Raw genomic sequence first — 19,797 nt, 5'->3', positions numbered from 1 at the left:
ATTCATAGTTATTTCATCCTGTTTACCGGCACATTGTAGGTGATCAATAGATAATTGTTCAAGGAGTGATTCAGGTCTTCTTAGGACTGAGATAAAGAGATGGACACGGCCGGGCGCGGTGACTCACGCCTGTAATCTCAGAACTACAAAAATTAGCCGGGCGTAATGGCATGCGCTTGTAGTCCCAGCTAGGCAGGAGAATTGCTTGAACCCGGGAGGTGGAGGTTGCAGTGAGCCGAGATCGCGTCATTGCACTCCAGCCTGGGAGATCTCGGCTTACTGCAAGCTCCGCCTCCCGGGTTCCCGCTATTCTCCTGCCTCAGCCTCCCGAGTAGCTGGGACTACAGGCGCCGCCACCACGCCCGGCTAATTTTTTTGTATTTTTAGTGGAGACGGGGTTTCATTGTGTTAGCCAGGATGGTCTAGATCTCCTGACCTCGTGATCCGCCCGTCTCGGCCTCCCAAAGTGCTGGGATTACAGGCTTGAGCCACCGCGCCCGGCCGAGACTCCGTCTTAAAAAAAAAAGACAGGGCCGGGCGCGGTGGCTCAAGCCTGTAATCCCAGCACTTTGGGAGGCCGAGACGGGCGGATCACGAGGTCAGGAGATCGAGACCATCCTGGCTAACATGGTGAAACCCCGTCTCTACTAAAAAATACAAAAAAAAAAAACTAGCCGGGCGAGGTGGCAGGCGCCTGTAGTCCCAGCTACTCCGGAGGCTGAGGCGGGAGAATGGGGTAAACCCGGGAGGCGGAGCTTGCAGTGAGCTGAGATCCGGCCACTGCACTCCAGCCTGGGCGACAGAGTGAGACTCCGTTTCAAAAAAAAAAAAAATAAATAAAAGACAGAAAGTGAATTATCCGGAGCCTTTAGACTGGGTTTGGACTTCTCCGTGGCGCATGGACTTGGCTTTGGAGGAGTTGGCATTTCCCAGCTGGGGAGGTGAAAGGGTAAAGGGCTTCCGGGGGAAGGAACTGAGTTAAGGCGTTGTCCCGCTCCTGACGGCCCCTGGCTCCCTAAGGGCGGAGTCTAGAGGGGCGGGGTCTTAGCCGGCTCCCTCCCTCCCCACCATGCAGGCGCCCGCTCCGGCCGGCACCATGGACAGCGAGGCATTCCAGAGCGCGCGGGACTTTCTGGACATGAACTTCCAGTGTGAGCTGGAGTGGGAGGGGGGCTGGCGGGGCGGGGTCCTCGGCAGCGGGCGGGGGGTGCTGAGGCCAGCCCCTGCCAGGAGGCCTGGTCCTTACCTCCACTCCGCCTCCCCAGCGCTGGCCATGAAACACATGGATCTGAAGCAGATGGAGCTGGACACGGCAGCGGCCAAGGTGGATGAACTGACCAAGCAGCTGGAGTCGCTGTGGTCAGACTCTCCTGCGCCTCCTAGCCCGCAGGCCGGACCCCCTTCTAGGGTAAGCCTGGTTCCCGCCTTGACCTCCAAAGCCAGCTTCTCTCCAGACCCCAGACCAGAGGCCTGGATTTCAGGCAAGATTGCCCCATATAGTTATGCAGGTTGTGGGCTCTTCAAGGGAACTTGAAAAAAGGGGACCAGGCCAGGCGCGATGGCTCAGGCCTGGAATCCCAACACTTTGGAAGGCCGAAGCGAGAGAATTGCTTGAGCCTAAGAGTTCGAGACCAGCCTCTACAAATAATTTTTTAAAAATCTGGCCGGGCACGGTGGCTCACGCCTGTAATCTCAGCATTTTGGGAGGCAGGCGGATCACTTGAGGTCAGGAGTTCAAGACCAACCTGGCTAACATGGTGAAACCCTGTTTCTACTAAAAATACAAAAGTTAGCCTGGTGTGGTGATGCATGCCTGTAATCCCAGCTACTCAAGAGGCTGAGGTGGGAGGATCACACTAAGTCAGGGAGGTCGTGGCTGCAGTGAGCCAAGGAAAGAAAAAAGAGAGAGAGAGAAAGAAATGAAAAGAAAAGAAAAGAAAAGAAAGAGGGGACCAGTGGAGGTGGACATGTAACGGGACCATCGGAAGGAAAGAGACGTTTACCTAAGCGGCATAAAGGCGACATAGCGTAATGGGCTAGCCACGGCTGTCTCCCCACCACTCCTCACCTGGGCTCTCTGTGCCTGAATTTCCATCGTCGGTCGGCCTCCTCTGGGTTGACCTCCAGTGATCTCTCTTGACACCCCCTCACACACACCAACCCTTCCACTAATGTCTTCTTTGATCCATCCCTCAATGTTCTGGCCTCCCCACAGCCGCCCCGGTACAGCTCCAGCTCCATCCCTGAGCCCTTTGGCAGCCGAGGGTCCCCCCGGAAGGCGGCCACCGACGGCGCAGACACCCCATTCGGACGATCAGAGAGTGCCCCAACCCTACACCCCTACAGCCCGCTGTCCCCCAAAGGCCGGCCGTCGTCACCACGCACCCCGCTCTACCTGCAGCCGGACGCCTACGGCAGCTTGGACCGCGCGCCCTCGCCCAGACCCCGTGCCTTCGATGGCGCAGGCAGCTCCCTTGGCCGTGCGCCCTCCCCGCGGCCCGGGCCAGGCCCGCTACGCCAGCAGGGTCCTCCCACGCCTTTCGACTTCCTGGGCCGCGCAGCCTCCCCCCGCGGCAGCCCCCTGGCGGAGGGGCCCCAGGCCTTCTTCCCAGAGCGCGGGCCTTCACCGCGTCTCCCTGCCACCGCCTACGACGCGCCGGCGTCCGCCTTTGGGAGCTCCCTGCTAGGCTCGGGCGGTAGCGCCTTCGCCCCGCCTCTGCGCGCGCAAGGTGAACCCGGGGGCCCGAAGTGGGAGGAGGGATCCGGGACTCACCACCCCTCCATCTCAACCTCACTGGAAACTTCTCCCCAGACGACCTGACACTGCGCCGGCGGCCCCCGAAAGCCTGGAACGAGTCTGACCTGGACGTGGCGTACGAGAAGAAGCCTTCGCAGACAGCGAGCTATGAACGTGAGTGGTGGAGGCCCGGTGAGTGGACGACCTAGAGGAGAGGCAGCCCCCCAGACCCTGACGATTCTCGCCCCATAGGCCTGGATGTCTTTGCCCGGCCCGCCTCGCCGAGCCTGCAGTTGTTGCCTTGGAGGGAGAGCAGCCTGGATGGACTGGGGGGCACCGGCAAGGTGAGGAGGCGACGCCTGGGGAGGAGAGGCTGGGGAAGGTCGAGGAGCCGGGTCGGGGAGCGGGGTCACGGCCAGTCTCTCCCTGGTGGCTGCGATCGGGGTCTCGGCGCCCTTTCCCATGCTCTCCCTTCACTGCGCCGGGTTTCTGCCCCTTCCTCACCCTTTCTTCTCCCTCACTCCCAGGGCTTCCCTCACCTCCTCTCCCTACCTCCCCTCCACCTTCCCTCTCTCAACCGATCCCCTTCTCCCTGCCCTCTTCCCCAGGACAACCTCACCAGCGCCACCCTGCCGCGCAATTACAAAGTCTCTCCTCTGGCCAGCGACCGGCGTTCCGACGCGGGCAGCTACCGCCGCTCGCTGGGCTCCGCGGGGCCGTCAGGCACTTTGCCTCGCAGCTGGCAGCCCGTCAGCCGCATCCCCATGCCCCCCTCCAGCCCCCAGCCCCGCGGGGCCCCGCGCCAGCGTCCCATCCCCCTCAGCATGATCTTCAAGCTGCAGAATGCCTTCTGGGAGCACGGGGCCAGCCGCGCCATGCTCCCTGGGTCCCCCCTCTTCACCAGAGCACCCCTGCCTAAGCTGCCTCCCCAGCCCCAGCCACAACCACAGCCCCAGCCACAACCACAGCCCCAGCTGCCCCCACAGCCCCAGCCACAACCCCAACTCCCTACCCCAGCCCCCCAGCCTCCCCAACAGACATGGCCCCCTGTGAACGAAGGTGAGTCAGCAATGAGGGCCCTAGAGGACTGGGTGAAGGGAGAACAAATTGTCAGGGGGACCAGACCAGCCCTGGGGAGGTGGGGAGATCACAGCCAAATGCCCCTTTATAAGCACTGTCCCTGCAGAGAGCTAGGCCAGGTGAGCTTGGGAATTTGGGTAGGAGTCAGGGACAGCGCAAAGGTTAAGTGTGGACCCTGAAGCCAGACTGCCCGGTTGTGTGACCTTGGGGAAGTCACTTAACCTCTCTGGGCCTCAATTTTCTTAAGTGTAAAAGGCAAATAAGGAGCCGGGCGTAGTGGCTCACGCCTGTAATCCCAGCACTTAGGGAGGCCAAGGCGGGTGGATCACAAAGTCAGAAGTTTGAGACCAGCCTGGCCAATATGATGAAACCCCATCTCTACTAAAAATACAAAAATTATCTGGGTGTGGTGGCAGGTGCCTGTAGTCCCAGCTACTCAGGAGGCTGAGGCAGTAGAATCACTTGGGAGGTGGAGGTTGCAGTGAGCTGAGATTGCGCCACTGCACTCCAGCCTGGGTGACAGAGCGAGACTCTGTCTCAAAAAAAAAGTCAAATAGTGATAGAATCTATCTTATTGACATATGTTATTAAATTCATATAAAGTCCTTAAAACAGCACCTGATGGGCCAGGTGCAGTTGCTCACACCTGTAATCCCAACACTTTGGGAGGCCGAAGTGGGCAGATCACTTGAGGTCAAGAGTTCGAGACTAGCCTGGCCAACATGACGAACTCCCATCTCTATCAAAAATACAAAAGAAGGCCGGGCGCGGTGGCTCACGCCTGTAATCCCAGCACTTTGGGAGGCCGAGGTGGGCAGATCACAAGGTCAGGAGATCGAGACCATCCTGGCTAACACGGTGAAACCCCGTCTTTTTTGTTTTTTGTTTTTTTGTTTGAGACGGAGTCTCGCTCTGTCGCCCAGGCTGGAGTACAGTGGCCGGATCTCAGCTCACTGCAAGCTCCGCCTCCTGGGTTTACGCCATTCTCCTGCCTCAGCTTCCTGAGTAGCTGGGACTACAGGCGCCTGCCACCTCGCCCGGCTAGTTTTTTAGTATTTTTAGTAGAGACAGGGTTTCACCATGTTAGCCAGGATGGTCTCGATCTCCTGACCTCGTGATCCGCCCATCTCGGCCTCCCAAAGTGCTGGGATTACAGGCTTGAGCCACCGCGCCCGGCCGAAACCCCATCTTTACTAAAAAATAAAAAAAATAAAAATAAATAATAAAAAAAAAAGCCCGGCACAGTGGCTCACACCTGTAATCCCAGCACTTTGGGAGACCGAGGCAGGCAGATCACAAGATCAGGAGATCAAGACCATCCTGGCTAACACTGCTGAGTTGCTGTGTGACTGAGGATAAATTACTTGTCTGAACCTCTGTTTCCCATCTGTGAAGAGAGATTAATAGTATCTACCCTATAGAATTGTGAAGGGGATTCAATGAAATAATGCATATGTGTGTGTGGCTTTTTTTTTTTTTTTTTTTTGGGAAGGCGTTTCACTCTTGTTGCCCAGGCTGGAGTGCAATGGTGAGATTTCAGCTCACTGCAACCTCCACCTCCCAGGTTCAAGTGAATCTCCTGCCTCAGCTTCCCAAGTAGCTGGGATTACAGGCATGCACCACCACACCCAACTAATTTTTTGTATTTTTAGTAGCAACGAGGTTTTGCCATGTTGGCCAGGCTGGACTCAAATCCCTGACCTCAGGTGATCCGCCCACCTCGGCCTCCTAAAGTGCTGGGATTACAGGCATGAGATACCACGCCCAGACGTGTGTGTGTGTGTATTATTTATATGTATATACATACTATATATAAATATATATACATTATATACATAATGTTGTGTGTGTGTGTGTGTGTGTGTAGAGAGAGAGAGAGAGATGGAATCTCACTCTGTCACCCAGGTTGGAGTCTAGTGGTGCAATCTCAGCTCACTGCAACCTCCGCCTCCTGGGTTGAAGTGATTCCTATGCCTTAGCCTCCCGAGTAGCTGGAATGACAGGCAGGTGCCACCACGCCCAGCAAATTTTTTTTTTTTTTTTTTGTATTTTTAGTAGAGATGGGATTTCACCATGTTGGCCAGGCTGGTCTCAAACTCCTGACCTCAAGAGATCTGCCTGCCTCAGCCTCCCAAAGTTCTGGGATTACAGGCATGAGCCACTCCACTCAGCCAATAATGCGTATTTTTATTTCCACTTGCTTTACTGCCAGAGTGAGTAAGACAGAGAAGAAATCATTAAACACCAGGATTCTACTTCCTGCTGGAGTTTTCTGCCTGAGATGTTAGGAGAGGAAGTTCTTAGGATCTCAGAAAGTCATATCTATCATGGTTGGTAGAAGTGGATTCTAGAGTCAGCCAGAACTGAGTTCAAGCATGGCTTTGGGCAACTGGCTTGTCCTCTCTGAGGCCCAGATTCCCTTTCAGTAATGTGGAGATGGCAGTCTATCTACCTCACAAGGCAGTGGTGAGATTACAGTAAGGTAGGCATGTAAAGCACCAGGCACATACTAACTGCTCAATAAATGGGAGGCATCATAATTGTATATTATTCACAGCCCAAGGAAAGTGTAGCCCAGAGAGGGCAAGGAACTTCCCTGAGGTCACACATACTGGTTGTATGTCCTGGAAGTTGTGGAGAGGGAGTCTTGGCTGTCTCCTGGGGACCTGTCTTCTGATGGGGCTCTTGTTCCGGCTAGGACCTCCCAAACCCCCCACCGAGCTGGAGCCTGAGCTGGAGATAGAGGGGCTGCTGACCCCAGTGCTGGAGGCTGGCGATGTGGATGAAGGCACTGTAGCAAGGCCTCTCAGCCCCACGAGGCTGCAGCCAGCACTGCCACCGGAGGCACAGTCGGTACCCGAGCTGGAGGAGGTGGCACGGGTGCTGGCGGAAATTCCCCGGCCCCTCAAACGCAGGGGCTCCATGGAGCAGGCCCCTGCCGTGGCCCTGCCCCCTACCCACAAGAAACAGTACCAACAGATCATCAGCCGCCTCTTCCATCGCCATGGGGGGCCAGGGCCCGGGGGGCCGGAGCCAGAGCTGTCCACCATCACTGAGGGATCTGAGGCCAGGGCAGGGCCTCCTGCTCCTGCCCCACCAGCTCCCATTCCACCCCCGGCCCCATCCCAGAGCAGCCCACCAGAGCAGCTACAGAGCATGGTAAGTAATACAGGAGGAAACTGGGGTATGTTTGCTACGTGGATCCAAGGGCTGTAGCAAAGAGCCCCCCAAATACAGTGTAGATGAGATCGAAGTGTACTCCTCTTTTGAGTAAAAGTCCAGGAGTTTGCAGCCCAGGACTGTAGGCAGCTCACTGGAGTCAGGACTCAGGCTCCATCTACCTGAGGCTCTGCCATCCATCAGGGGGTGAGCCTGCCCTCATGGTCCTAGATGGCTGTCACCAAGTCTGCCCTCCAGCCAGGAAGAGAGAAGAAGAGAAAGTGTGCTTTCCCCTTTCAGGCAGAACCTGAGAGTTCACACATCACTCCGCCCACTCCCACTGGCCAGGAGCCCCATTGCAATGGGATGCTGGGAAATGTAGTCTTTAGGCATACCTGTGTGTGAGTGTATGGAGGGCCATCTGGGAGTCGTGGCTACATGGAGATGTACTCTGCTCCTTCTCTGCAATAACCTGTACCTGTGCCCTTCCCCGGGCATTCCTTCAGCAATCTCGAGTCTTACTCCTGGACATGACTAAGTCTTGGCACAACAGTGAGTTCATTCTGGGACTGAGAAGTCTTGCCTGAATCAAAGCAGTCACCCTCTCTTCTCTCCCTCTTTGTCTCTGTGTCTCTTGTGTTTGCTCTGCTCTCTCCTCTTTTTTTTTTTTTCCAGGCAGAGTCTTGCTCCGTCACTCAGGCTGGAGTACAGTGGCTTGATCTCCGCTCACTGCAACCTCCACCTCCCAGGTTCAAGCCATCCTCCCACCTTAGCTTCCCAAGTAACTGGGATTATAAGCCTGTGCTACCACACCTGGCTAATTTTTGTGTTTTTAGTAGAGATGAGGTTTCACTGTGTTGGCCACCCTGGTCTCACACTCCTGACCTCAAGTGATCCGCCTGCCTCAGCCTCTCAAAGTGCTGGGATTAGAGACATGAGCCACTGTGCCTGGCTTTGCTCTCCCTTATAAAATAGTGAGTCTCAGCCGGGTGCAGTGGCTCATGCCTGTAATCCCAGCACTTTGGGAGGCTGAGGTGGGCGGATCATGAGCTCAGAGGTTCGAGTCCAGCCTGACCAACATGATGAAACCCTGTCTCTAGTAAAAAAAATACAAAAATTAGCCAGGAGTGGTGGCGCTCGCCTGTAATCCCAGCTACTTAGGAGGCTGAGGCGGGAGAATCGCTTAAACCCAGAAGGCGGAGGTTGTAGTGAGCCGAGATCGCACCACTGCACTCCAGCCTGGGTGACACAGCAAGACTCCATCTCTAAATAAATAAATAAACAAAAAGTGAGTCTCGGCTGAGTGCGGGACTCCACCTCCTGGGTTAAAGCGATTCTCCTGCGTCAGTCTCCCAAATAGCTGGGATTACAGGCATATGCCACCACACCCAGCTAATTTTTGTATTTTTGGTAGAGATGGGGTTTCACCATGTTGGCTTGAACTCCTGACCTCAAGTGATCTGCCTGCCCTGGCTTCCCAAAGTGCTGGGATTACAGGCGTGAGCCACCACACCCAGCCAAGATGAAATACATTAACGTAGTGCTTAGCATAATACCTGGCACATAACTGTTAACTGCTCTTACTGCTGTCACCATTGGACCAGGGGATGGTCTCCTGCTGTTCTTGGTCCCTGCATCCTGACTGGGAAGAGGGTTTAAGCCACATGGAACAGACCTGAATAATCCGTGTGGTTAAACAGAGGGAAGAGATAACTTCTCAGAGAAGTAGGGGTCAGGTGGACACCCCAAAATGCCTATTCCCAGGTCCTCCTGAGAGTAAAGGCAAGGAACCTTGAGGCTGAGGATTTTGAAATCAAGAGGGGAAGAATAACAGCATGTTGAAATGGTTGAGCATCCCATTGTAGAATCACAAAGTCCTGGCCACAGAGAAACTTAAAAAGTCATAGAATGTAAGAATCAAACGCTAGTGTCACCATCTTAGAATAGTAACATTTTAGAGCCCTAGAGCATTTAAAGGATTGGACAGGATCTTAGAATTATAATGTTAGGCCAGGCACGGTGGCTCATGCCTGTAATCCTAGCACTTCGGGAGGCCGAGGCAGGTGGATCACTTGAGGTCAGGAGTTCAAGACCAGCCTGGCCAAAATGGTGAAATCCCGTCTCTACCAAAAATAAGCCGGGCCTGGTGGTACATGCTTGTCATCCCAGCTACTCGGGAGGCTCAGGCAGGAGAATTGCTTGAACCTAGGAGGCAGAGGCTGCAATGAGCCGAGATCACACCACTGCACTCCAGCCTGGGCAACAGAGAGAAATTCTGTCTCAAAATAAAATAAAAGGAATCTCTTCTCTTAAAAAAAAAAAATGATAAAGTTAGTATCATGGACTGATTATTATCGATTCTTGAAGTCACCAAATCTAACAATTAAAGATGCTCATATTTTGAATTATAAAATCACAAATTCATGCACTGATATGTTGTAATAGAGGGTTATTATTATTATTATTGAGACAGAGTCTCACTCTGTTGCCCAGGCTGGAGTGCAGTGGCAAGATCATGGCTCACTGCAGCCTCCACCTACTGGACTCAATTGATCCTCATGCCTCAGCCTCCCCCGTGGCTGGGACTACAGGCATGCACCACCACTCCCAGATAATGTTTAACATTTTTTGTAGAGACAGTTCTCACTATGTTGTCCAGGCTGGTCTCAAACCAGGCATGAGCCACTGTGCCCAGCTGAGATTTATTTTTTATTTATTTATTTATTTATTTTTTGAGACGGAGTCTGGCTCTGTCACCCAGGCTGGAGTGCAGTGGCGCGATCTCGGCTCACTGCAAGCTCCGCCTCCCGGGTTTACACCATTCTCCTGCCTCAGCCTCCCGAGTAGCTGGGACTACAGGCGCCCGCCACCTCGCCCGGCTAGTTTTTTGTATTTTTTAGTAGAGACGGGGTTTCACCGTGTTAGCCAGGATGGTCTCGATCTCCTGACCTCGTGATCCGCCCGTCTCGGCCTCCCAAAGTGCTGGGATTACAGGCTTGAGCCATCGCGCCCGGCCGAGATTTATATTTTAAATTAATGCTTTCCATACACCAACACATTAGAGAGCTTGGGGAAAATAAATAAAAATAGAAGGAGGACAAAATCACACCACCCACAGAGAACCATCATTAACAATTTTTTTTTTTTTTGAGACAGAGTCTCGCTCTGTCACCCAGGCTGGAGTGCAGTGGCCGGATTTCAGCTCACTGCAAGCTCCGCCTCCTGGGTTCATGCCATTCTCCTGCCTCAGCCTCCCGAGTAGCTGGGACTACAGGCGCCCGCCACCTCGCCCGGCTAGTTTTTTGTATTTTTTTTAGTAGAGACGGGGTTTCACTGCGTTAGCCAGGATGGTCTCGATCTCCTGACCTTGTGATCCGCCCGTCTCGGCCTCCCAAAGTGCTGGGATTACAGGCTTGAGCCACCGCGCCCGGCCCATCATTAACATTTTGAATATTTCCTTCTAGTCTTTCTTTTTTTTTTTGAGATGGAGTCTCACTCTGTCACCCAAGTAGCGCCATCTCAGCTCACTATAACTCTGCCTCTTGGGTTCAAGTGATTCTTGTGCCACGGCCTCCTGAATAGCTGGGATTACAGGCGTGTGCCACCATGCCCAGCTAATTTTTGTATTTTTAGTAGAGACGGGGTTTCACCATGTTGGCTGGGCTGGTCTTGAACTCCTGCCTGACCTCAGGTGATCCACTCTCCTCAGCCTCCCAAAGTGCTGGGATTACACACATGAGCCACCACACCCAGGCATTTCCTTCTAGTCTTTTAAAATGAAATTCTAGGCCAGGCATGGTGGCTTACACCTGTAATCCCAGCACCTTGGGAGGCCGAGGTGGGTGGATCACAAGGTCAAGAGATCAAGACCGTCCTGGTTAACACGGTGAAACCCTGTCTCTACTAAAAATACAAAATAGCCAAGCGTGGTGGCGGGCACCTGTAGTCCCAGCTACTTGGGAGGCTGAGGCAGGAGAATGGCATGAACCTGGGAGGCGGAGCTTGCTGTGAACCAAGATCACGCCACTACACTCCAGCCTAGGCGACACAGTGAGACTCTATCTCCAAAAAAATAAAAATAAAAATAAAATTCTAATGGAAAAATATTAAAGTTCTCAATCATAGAATCTTGGGATTGCAAAGTCCTGGCCCCTCAGCAATTTGAAATAGCACAACCTAGCATGTCTGCAATCACAACATATTGGAAAACTTGAAATAAGTGAGCATCTGGGAATTTTGGTTTCCATGGCTGTTGGGCTCTCTGAATTCCAGAATCTTAAAATCACTGACAGCAAAGACCAGAATCACAAATGCTACGCACTCACACACTTGGAATAAATAAATGCATTTTTTTTCTTTTGAGACTGGGTCTCACTGTGTTGCCCAGGCTAGAGTGCAGTGGCATGATCATGACTCAATGCAGCCTCCATCTCTTCCATTCAAACAATCCTCCTGCCTCAGCCTCCCAAGTAGCTGGGACCACGGGTGTGCGCTCGCCCAGCCCAGAATAAAGGAATCTTATAGGAAGAAAATTAAAAATAAGAAAGCACATGAGACCGGGCGCAATGGCTCACACCTGTAATCCTAGCACTTTCGGGTGGATCACCTGAAGTCAGAAGTTCCAGACCAACCTAGACTACATGGCGAAACCCTGTCTCTACTAAAAATATGAAAATTAGCCAGGTGTGGTGGCCCATCCCTATAATCCCAGCTACTCAGGAGGCTGAGGCAGGAGAATTGCTTGAACCTGGGGGGTAGAGGTTGCAGTGAGCTGAGATCACACCACTGCACTGCACTCCAGCCTGGGGGACAGAGGGAGACTCCGTCTCAAAAAAAAAAAAAAAAAAAAAAAAAGAAAAGAGAAAGCACGAAGAATAATAAAATACTCAAATTCCAAACATCTGGAATGAACACACCTGGTAAGATTTTGTCATGTGTGCCTCTTTGCATTCATTAACAAAAGAAATGTAAGACTGTGTGAATTGAATAACTGGCTTTCACAATCATTGTTTTGAACTGATAGAATTACTTTGCCACCAATCCCATGGCCCCCAGCTTTCTCTCAACTTTCAAGGTCCAAGATTCTCAAATCACGGTATTCCCTGTCTATGGCAGGGAACTGGAGGCTCTAGGAGGAGATGGAAGGCACCCCAGCACCCCACCCCGAGGGAATCCCAGTCCTACCCCTGTCTAGATGGGTGCCACAGGTCCCTGGACCTGTTTCCTACTCTGTGTCGTGGATATACTAAAAATCCCTCCAAGTCGCTGACCTTTGCGCCCTGTCGCCCAGGAGATGCGCTCTGTGCTGCGGAAGGCTGGCTCCCCGCGCAAGGCCCGCCGCGCGCGCCTCAACCCTCTGGTGCTCCTCCTGGACGCGGCGCTGACCGGGGAGCTGGAGGTGGTGCAGCAGGCAGTGAAGGAGGTGAGCGCTGCTGAGCGGGAGGTGGGCGCGGCGGGGGCGGCGCAGATGCCAGGCGCGGGACTGAGACTTTCCTCTCCCCCGGTGCACTCAGATGAACGATCCGAGCCAGCCCAACGAGGAGGGCATCACTGCCCTGCACAATGCCATCTGCGGCGCCAACTACTCCATCGTGGACTTCCTCATCACCACGGGTGCCAATGTCAACTCCCCCGACAGCCACGGCTGGTGAGCCCCGACCCGCGCGGTGGGCTGGGTCCCCCGTGGGCGGACGCGCAGCCTCTCATGCATCCCTCCCCGCAACCCCCCACCCCCACATCTAGGACACCCTTGCACTGCGCAGCGTCGTGCAATGACACAGTCATCTGCATGGCGCTGGTGCAGCACGGCGCTGCAATCTTCGCCACCACGCTCAGCGACGGCGCCACTGCCTTCGAGAAGTGCGACCCTTACCGCGAGGGTTATGCTGACTGCGCCACCTACCTGGCAGGTGCGAGGCAGGGCTGCTGGCGAGGGCAGGGCTACTGGCGCCTGGGTACCTGGCCCGTGCGCAGGAGCGGGGAGGGGCGCTACTACCCCCTACTAGGGAGAGGAAGGTGTGGGGGCTGTACCAATCACTTAGCAGGATTGCGGAGGAGGAGGAGGAGGAGGGATGGACTGCCTGCGGGGGTGGGGGACTGTGCCCTCCTAAGGGAAAAGGGGACATGGAGGCTGTGCTATGTGAGCTGGACACCTTTGGGGAGGAGAGTGGCTGTGAAGATTGGTCTGTTCACCTTTCGCATCTTCAAGGGTGAGGAACTGAACGTTTCAACCCTGCCATCCACCTGGCATAGGGCTCTGGGCAAGTGGGCTCTGCCACTTGTGGGAGAGGCATTGCCACACCCCTGGCAGGTGAGCAGGCTGCAGCGGCTGGAAAGGGGCTTGTAGGAAGACACGAGGCTGTACCCTATCTCTCCAGGGGGCAGGCTGCATCACCTGGTTCCCCGACAGGCGGGGCGAAGTAGGCACAGGGATTGTGCACAGGGTCATTTCACACCTGGAGGAGCCAGTTGTATCTCCGTGCCGGCGAGGAACTTCACGGAGAGTTGGAGTGAGGCAGGTTCTAGGACTTATGGGTGAGACAAAGGGTTATATATTTGAAAGTTGAGCCTGGTCAGGCTACAGGACGTTGTAGAGACCGCTGTCTCTACAAAATATTTATTTATTAATTTTTATTATTATTTTTGAGACTGCCAGGCTGGAGTGCAGTGGCTCAATCTCGGCTCACTGCAACCTCCACCTCCTGGATTCAAGCAATTCTTCTGCCTCAGCCTCTCGAGTAGCTGGGACTACAGGTGCTCACCACCATGCCCAACTAATTTTTTGTATTTTTAGTACAGATGGGGTTTCGCCGTGTTGCCCAGGCTGGTCCCGAAATCTTGAGCTCAGGCAATCTGCCCGCCTTCGCCTCCCAAAGTGCTAAGATTCAGGTGTGAGCCACCACACCTGACCTCTACAAAATATTTTATTTTAATTTTTATTTATTTATTTATTTATTTTTTATTTTTTATTTTTTTTTGAGACGGAGTCTCGCTGTGTCTCCCAGGCTGGAGTGCAGTGGCGTGATCTCGGCTCACTGCAAGCTCCGCCTCCCGGGTTCACGCCATTCTCCCGCCTCAGCCTCCCAAGTAGCTGAGACTACAGGCGCCCGCCACCGTGCCCGGCTAGTTTTTTATATTTTTAGTAGAGACGGGGTTTCACCATGTTAGCCAGGATAGTCTCAATCTCCTGACCTTGTGATCCACCCGCCTTGGCCTCCCAAAGTGCTGGGATTACAGGCTTGAGCCACCGCGCCCGGCCATATTTATTTATTTTTTGAGACAGAGTCTTGCTCTATCACCCAAGCTAGAGTGCAATGGCGCCATAGCTCACTGCAACCTCTGCCTCCTGGGTGAAAGCAATTCTCCTGCCTCAGGCTCCTCAGTAGCTGGGATTACAGGCACGTGCCACCACATCCCGCTAACTTTTTTGCATTTTTATTTGTTTTGTATTTGTAGTAGAGATGGGGTTTTGCCATGTTGGCCAGGTTGGTCTCGAACCCCTGACCTCAGGTGATCCGCCCACCTTGGCCCCCCAAAGTGCTGTGATTATAGGTGTGAGCCACTGTGCCTGGCCTACAAAATATTTAATAATAATATAAAGAATCAGGAGGAGGCTGAGGCAGGAGGATTTCTTGAATCTGGAAGTTCGAGGCTGCAATGAGCTTGATTTTACCACTGCACTCCTGCAGCCTGGGTGGCAGAGTGAGACCTTGTCTCAAAATAAAATAAAATAAAATAAAATAAAATAAAATAAAGAAATAAAAGAAAAAAAAAAAGAAAGAAAGAAAAGAAAGCCAGGTGCGGTGACTCGTAATCCTAGCACTTTGGGAGGCTTGAGACAGGCGGATTGCCTGAGCTCAGGATTTCCAAACCAGCCTAGGCAACAGGGTGAAACCCCATCTCTACTAAAAATATTTTAAAAATTAGCCGGGTGTGGCAGCGTGCGCCTGTAGTCCCAGCTACACGGGAGGCCGAGGCCGGAGAATCGCTGGAACCCGGAGGTGGAGGTCGCAGTGAGCCAAAATTGCGCGACTGCACTCCAGCCTGGGCGACAGAGCGAGACTCCGTCTCCAAAAAGAAAAGAAAAGAAAGAAAGAGGCAGTCCATGAGCCAACTTAAAGGACAGTGTGAATCTTCCTTAGAGACTGTGCCATTTAAGCTAAGCGCCAGGGTAGGGCAAAAGATTGGACCGCTAGGGTTGACAGGGGATTCAGCAATATACAAGAAAGAAATGGAGGGCCGGGTCAGGTAGCTCACGCCTGTAATCCCAACACTTTGGAAGGCCGAGGCAGGTGGATCACTTGAGGTCAGGAATTTGATACCAGCCTGACCAACATGGTGAAACCCCGTCTCTACTAAAGATGCAAAAATTGGCCAGGCGTGGTGGCGCACGCCTGTAATCCCAGCTACTTGGAAGGCTGAGGCGGGAGAATCGCTCTAACTCGGGAGGTGGAGGTTGCAGTGAGACCGCACCATTGCACTCCTGCCTGGGTGACAAGAGCGAAACTCCATCTCAAAAAAAGAAAAAAGAAAAAAAAAAAAAAAAAAGGAAATGGGAGCCGCTGACCCTGCCTCGGGAGTGGGTGGCCCACTGGCGTGCCTCCCCCAGTTTCCTCGAATGCTCAAAGGCGGCCAGTCCTGGCCTCTGACTCCAGCTCCTGTTCCTATCCACAGCCGTGGGCACACACAAGATTTCAGGTGGTTGCTGGGACAGGCGCCAAATTCCAGGGCCTGTCCCGGTCCCCACGTGGCCCCTGTTCTTGGACCCCGTGGGCCACGTTCTCACCTTCCCCTCCGTGGCATGTTTCAGACGTTGAGCAGAGTATGGGGCTGATGAACAGTGGGGCGGTGTACGCTCTCTGGGACTACAGCGCCGAGTTCGGGGACGAGCTGTCCTTCCGCGAGGGCGAGTCGGTCACCGTGCTGCGGAGGGACGGACCGGAGGAGACCGACTGGTGGTGGGCCGCACTGCACGGCCAGGAGGGCTACGTGCCGCGGAACTACTTCGGGGTGAGCCCAGGGGAGATGTCATGGGGACATCCCGACGGCTGGGGAAAAGGGGGATCCCACAGGAAAAAGAAGAGGTGACAGGGACAAACTGTTATATTGGGCGAGGGAGGTCAGAAAAGCTCATTATTGATCATGGGGAGGAGAGGAGAAGTCCATTCTATTTAATAGTAATGTCGGGGGTAAAGGTCCCTTATAGTTAGGGGAGTAGAGGAGGAAGAGCCCTTTTATTTTTAAATTTCTATTATTTATTTATTTATTTTTAAATTTTGTTTATTTATTTCTGAGACAGAGTCTCGCTCTGTTGCCCAGGCTGGAGTGCAGTGGCGCCATCTCTGCTCACTGTAACCTCTGCCTCCTGGGCTCAACCAGTTCTCCTGCCTGGGATTACAGGCGCCCACCACCACCACACCCGGCTACTTTTTGTATTTTTAGTAGAGACGGGGTTTCACCATGTTGGCCAGGCTGCTTTTGATCTCCTAACTTCAAATGATCTGCCTGCCTCGGTCTCCCAAAGTGCTGGGATTACAGGCATGAGCCACCATGCCCGGCCAATTTTTTTTTTTTTTTTGAGACGGAGTCTTGCTCTGTCGCCCAGGCTGGAGTGCAAGGGCCAATCTCGGCTCACTGCAAGCTCTGCCTCCTGGGTTCACACCATTCTCCTGCCTCAGCCTCCCGAGTAGCTGGGACTACAGGTGCCCACCACCACACCTGGCTAATTTTTTGTATTTTTAGTAGAGACGGGGTTTCACCGTGTGAGCTGGGACGGTCTCTATATCCTGACCTCGTGATCCACCCACCTCCGCCTCCCAAAGTGCTTACAAGACTTGAGTCACTGTGCCCGGCCAGCCAATTTTTATTTATTTATTTGAGATGGAGTCTTGCTTTGTCACCCAGACTGGAGTGCAGTGATAAGATGTGGGCTCACTGCAACCTCTGCCTCCCGGGCTCAAGTGATTCTCCTTCCTTGGCCTCGAGAGTGGCTGGGATGACAGGCGCGTGCCACCAAGCACAGCTAATTTTTTTTTTTTTTTTTTTTTTTTTTTTTTTTTTTGAGACGGAGTCTCGCTTTGTCACCCAGTCTGGAGTGCGGTGGCCGGATCTCAGCTCACTGCAAGCTCCGCCTCCCGGGTTCACGCCATTCTCCTGCCTCAGCCTCCCGAGTAGCTGGGACTATAGGCGCCCGCCACCTCACCCGGCTAGTTTTTTGTATTTTTTAGTAGAGACGGGGTTTCACCGTGTTAGCCAGGATGGTCTCGATCTCCTGACCTCGTGATCCGCCCGTCTCGGCCTCCCAAAGTGCTGGGATTACAGGCGTGAGCCACTGCGCCCGGCCATTTTTGTTTGTTTGTTTGGTTTTTTTTTGGATTTGTAGTAGACAGGGTTTTGGCATGTTGGCCAGGTTGATCTCGAACTCCTGACCTCAGGTGACCTGTCCGCCTCAGCTTCCAAAGTCCTGGGATTGCAGGCATGATCCACCGCATCTGGCTGGAAGAGCCGTTTATAGAGCTATCAGGATGTAGGGTGCTGGCCAGTGCTGCCTTACTAGTTATTTGATTGGTTTATGCTTAATCCAATGTTTTTATTATCATCCCTGATTGTATTGGTGGAAAGGTTAAAGAATAATCCATTTTAGCCAAGGGAAGCAACAAAGAAGAATCTCATTTTAATGATGGTGGGTTGAGTTAAAGAATTGTAGATTAAGGCTGGGAGAGGGCAAAAGACTGGACCTCTAGGGCTGACATGGGGATTCAGCAATGTATAAGAAGGAAATGGAGAGCTAGGCCAGGTGGCTCACACCTGTAATCCCAGCACTTTGGGAGGCCGAGGCGGGTGGATCTCCTGAGGTCAGGAGTTTGAGACCAGCCTGACCAACATGGTGAAACTCCATCTCTACTAAAAATACCAAAAAAAAAAATTAGCTGGGCGTGGTGGTGGGCACCTGTAATCCCAACTAATCAGGAGGCTGACGCAGTGAGCCCTGATGGGTGACAAAGTGAGATTGTGTCTTAAAATATATATAATTATATGTATTTATAAAAATTTTATAAAAATATTTTTATAAAAATATATATTATATATAAATATATATTTATATATATGACAGGTGGAGAGGAAGCTTTTATTACACTGCACTGGGCAGAATGAGGAAAAATCCATTAACAAAATTATAGTATAACTGAGGAAAATTGTCTATTAGAATTAGGAGAGAAGACAAGGAAGATTCCGTTACATTCCTGAGAGGGGAGATTTATTTATTTATTTATTTGTGTGTGTGTGTGTGTGTGTGTGTGTGTGTGTGTGTGTGTGTTTTGTTTTTTGAGACACAGCCTCAGCCCTGTCACCCAGGCGGGAGTGCGGTGGCATGATCTTGTCTCACTGCAACCTCCGCCTCCTGGATTCAAGTGATTCTCCTGCCTCAGCCTCCCGAGTAGCTAGGATTACAGGCATGCACCACCACGCCCAGCTAATTTTTTGTGTTTTTAGTAGAGACAGGGTTTCTCCATGTTGCCCAGGCTTGTCTTGAACTCCTGAGCTCAGGTCATCCACCCACCTCGGCCTCCCAAAGTGCTGGGATTACAGGCATGAGCCACCGCGCCTGGCCCTGAGAGGGGAGATTTTTTTGTTTTTTTGGTTTTTTTTGAGACGGAGTTTCGCTCTGTCGCCCAGGCTGGAGTGCATTGGCCGGATCTCGGCTCACTGCAAGTTCCACCTCCCGCGTTTATGCCATTCTTTTGCCTCAGCCTTCCGAGTAGCTGGGACTACAGGCGCCCGCCTCCTTGCCCGGCTAGTTTTTTTGTATTTTTTTAGTAGAGACGGGGTTTCACCGTGTTAGCCAGGATGGTCTCGATCTCCTGACCTCGTGATCCGCCCATCTCAGCCTCCCAAAGTGCTGGGATTACAGGCTTGAGCCACCGCGCCTGGCCAAGACTTTTTTAAATATGGAAGTGGGACCCAAAAAGACAGCCAAGGTGTTAGAGAGAGGTGGGCTTCTCCTTGTGGCAGTTAGGAGAGACTGGAAATATTCCATTTCATCAATGGAGGCTCTGATTGGAAGCTTCCGTCTGGCGCTTGGAGGTGACACAGAACTTGGATTCTGGAGCAGTTTGGGAGGTGCTGAGAGGTTCCCTTAGGAAGGGGTGGGAGGATGCAGACAGGCAGCGGATTTGCGTGTGGGATGAGGAGGTGGGAGCTCCTGATGTCTGAAGATCCTGTCTCTCCCCAGCTCTTCCCCAGGGTGAAGCCTCAAAGGAGTAAAGTCTAGCAGGATAGAAGGAGGTTTCTGAGGCCGACAGAAACAAGCAATCCTGCCTTCCCTGCAGACCACCCCCTGTTTTTTGCTGCCTTTATCTGCACCCCTCACCCTGCTGGTGGTGGTTCTCGCCACCGGTTCTCTGTTCTCCCGGAAGTTCAGGGGAGAAGGAGGACCCCAGCCTTAAGTTTAGGAATCTGCCTTAGCCTTGGGAGGTCCGGGAGGGGCTGGAAATCACTGGGGAGAGGAAACCACTTCCTTCTGCCAAATCAGATCCCGTCCAAAGTGCCTCCCATGCCTACTGCCACCATCACATCCCCCAGCAAGCCACCCACCTGCCCAGCAGAGCCTGGGATGGGCGACCACACCACTGGATATTTCTGGGGGTCACCACTGACTCCATCTCTCCCAGCAGTCTTGGGGTCTGGGTGAGAAACACTGGTCTCTACCAGGATCCCTGCCCCTCCTCTCCCCAATTAAGTGCCTTCACACAGCACTGGTTTAATGTTTATAAACAAAATAGGGAAACTTTCCTTATAAATAAAAGTAGTTTGCACAGAAA

At 52.9% G+C, this 19,797-nt stretch overlaps 1 protein-coding gene across 3 annotated transcripts in view; it reads left to right on the top strand.

The window, feature by feature from the left end:
* Positions 1 to 19,797, top strand: part of LOC105478547 (protein phosphatase 1 regulatory subunit 13 like) — a 27,418-nt gene extending 7,621 nt beyond the window's left edge. For all 3 annotated transcript variants that reach the window (XM_011735963.3, XM_011735962.2, XM_071087138.1), the window contains 12 exons: positions 1,076 to 1,151; positions 1,266 to 1,408; positions 2,216 to 2,729; positions 2,813 to 2,911; positions 2,990 to 3,081; positions 3,346 to 3,796; positions 6,516 to 6,976; positions 12,267 to 12,398; positions 12,490 to 12,623; positions 12,719 to 12,885; positions 15,786 to 15,985; positions 19,209 to 19,797. In XM_011735963.3, the coding sequence (XP_011734265.2) occupies positions 1,097 to 1,151; positions 1,266 to 1,408; positions 2,216 to 2,729; positions 2,813 to 2,911; positions 2,990 to 3,081; positions 3,346 to 3,796; positions 6,516 to 6,976; positions 12,267 to 12,398; positions 12,490 to 12,623; positions 12,719 to 12,885; positions 15,786 to 15,985; positions 19,209 to 19,247 (2,487 nt within the window). In that variant the 5' untranslated portion in view covers positions 1,076 to 1,096 and the 3' untranslated portion in view covers positions 19,248 to 19,797. The remainder of the gene's footprint in view (positions 1 to 1,075; positions 1,152 to 1,265; positions 1,409 to 2,215; positions 2,730 to 2,812; positions 2,912 to 2,989; positions 3,082 to 3,345; positions 3,797 to 6,515; positions 6,977 to 12,266; positions 12,399 to 12,489; positions 12,624 to 12,718; positions 12,886 to 15,785; positions 15,986 to 19,208) is intronic.

Source organism: Macaca nemestrina, chromosome 20 (assembly GCF_043159975.1).
Source record: "Macaca nemestrina isolate mMacNem1 chromosome 20, mMacNem.hap1, whole genome shotgun sequence".
NCBI classification, from domain to species: Eukaryota; Metazoa; Chordata; class Mammalia; order Primates; family Cercopithecidae; genus Macaca; species Macaca nemestrina.
This window is presented reverse-complemented; position numbering and strand designations above follow the sequence as displayed.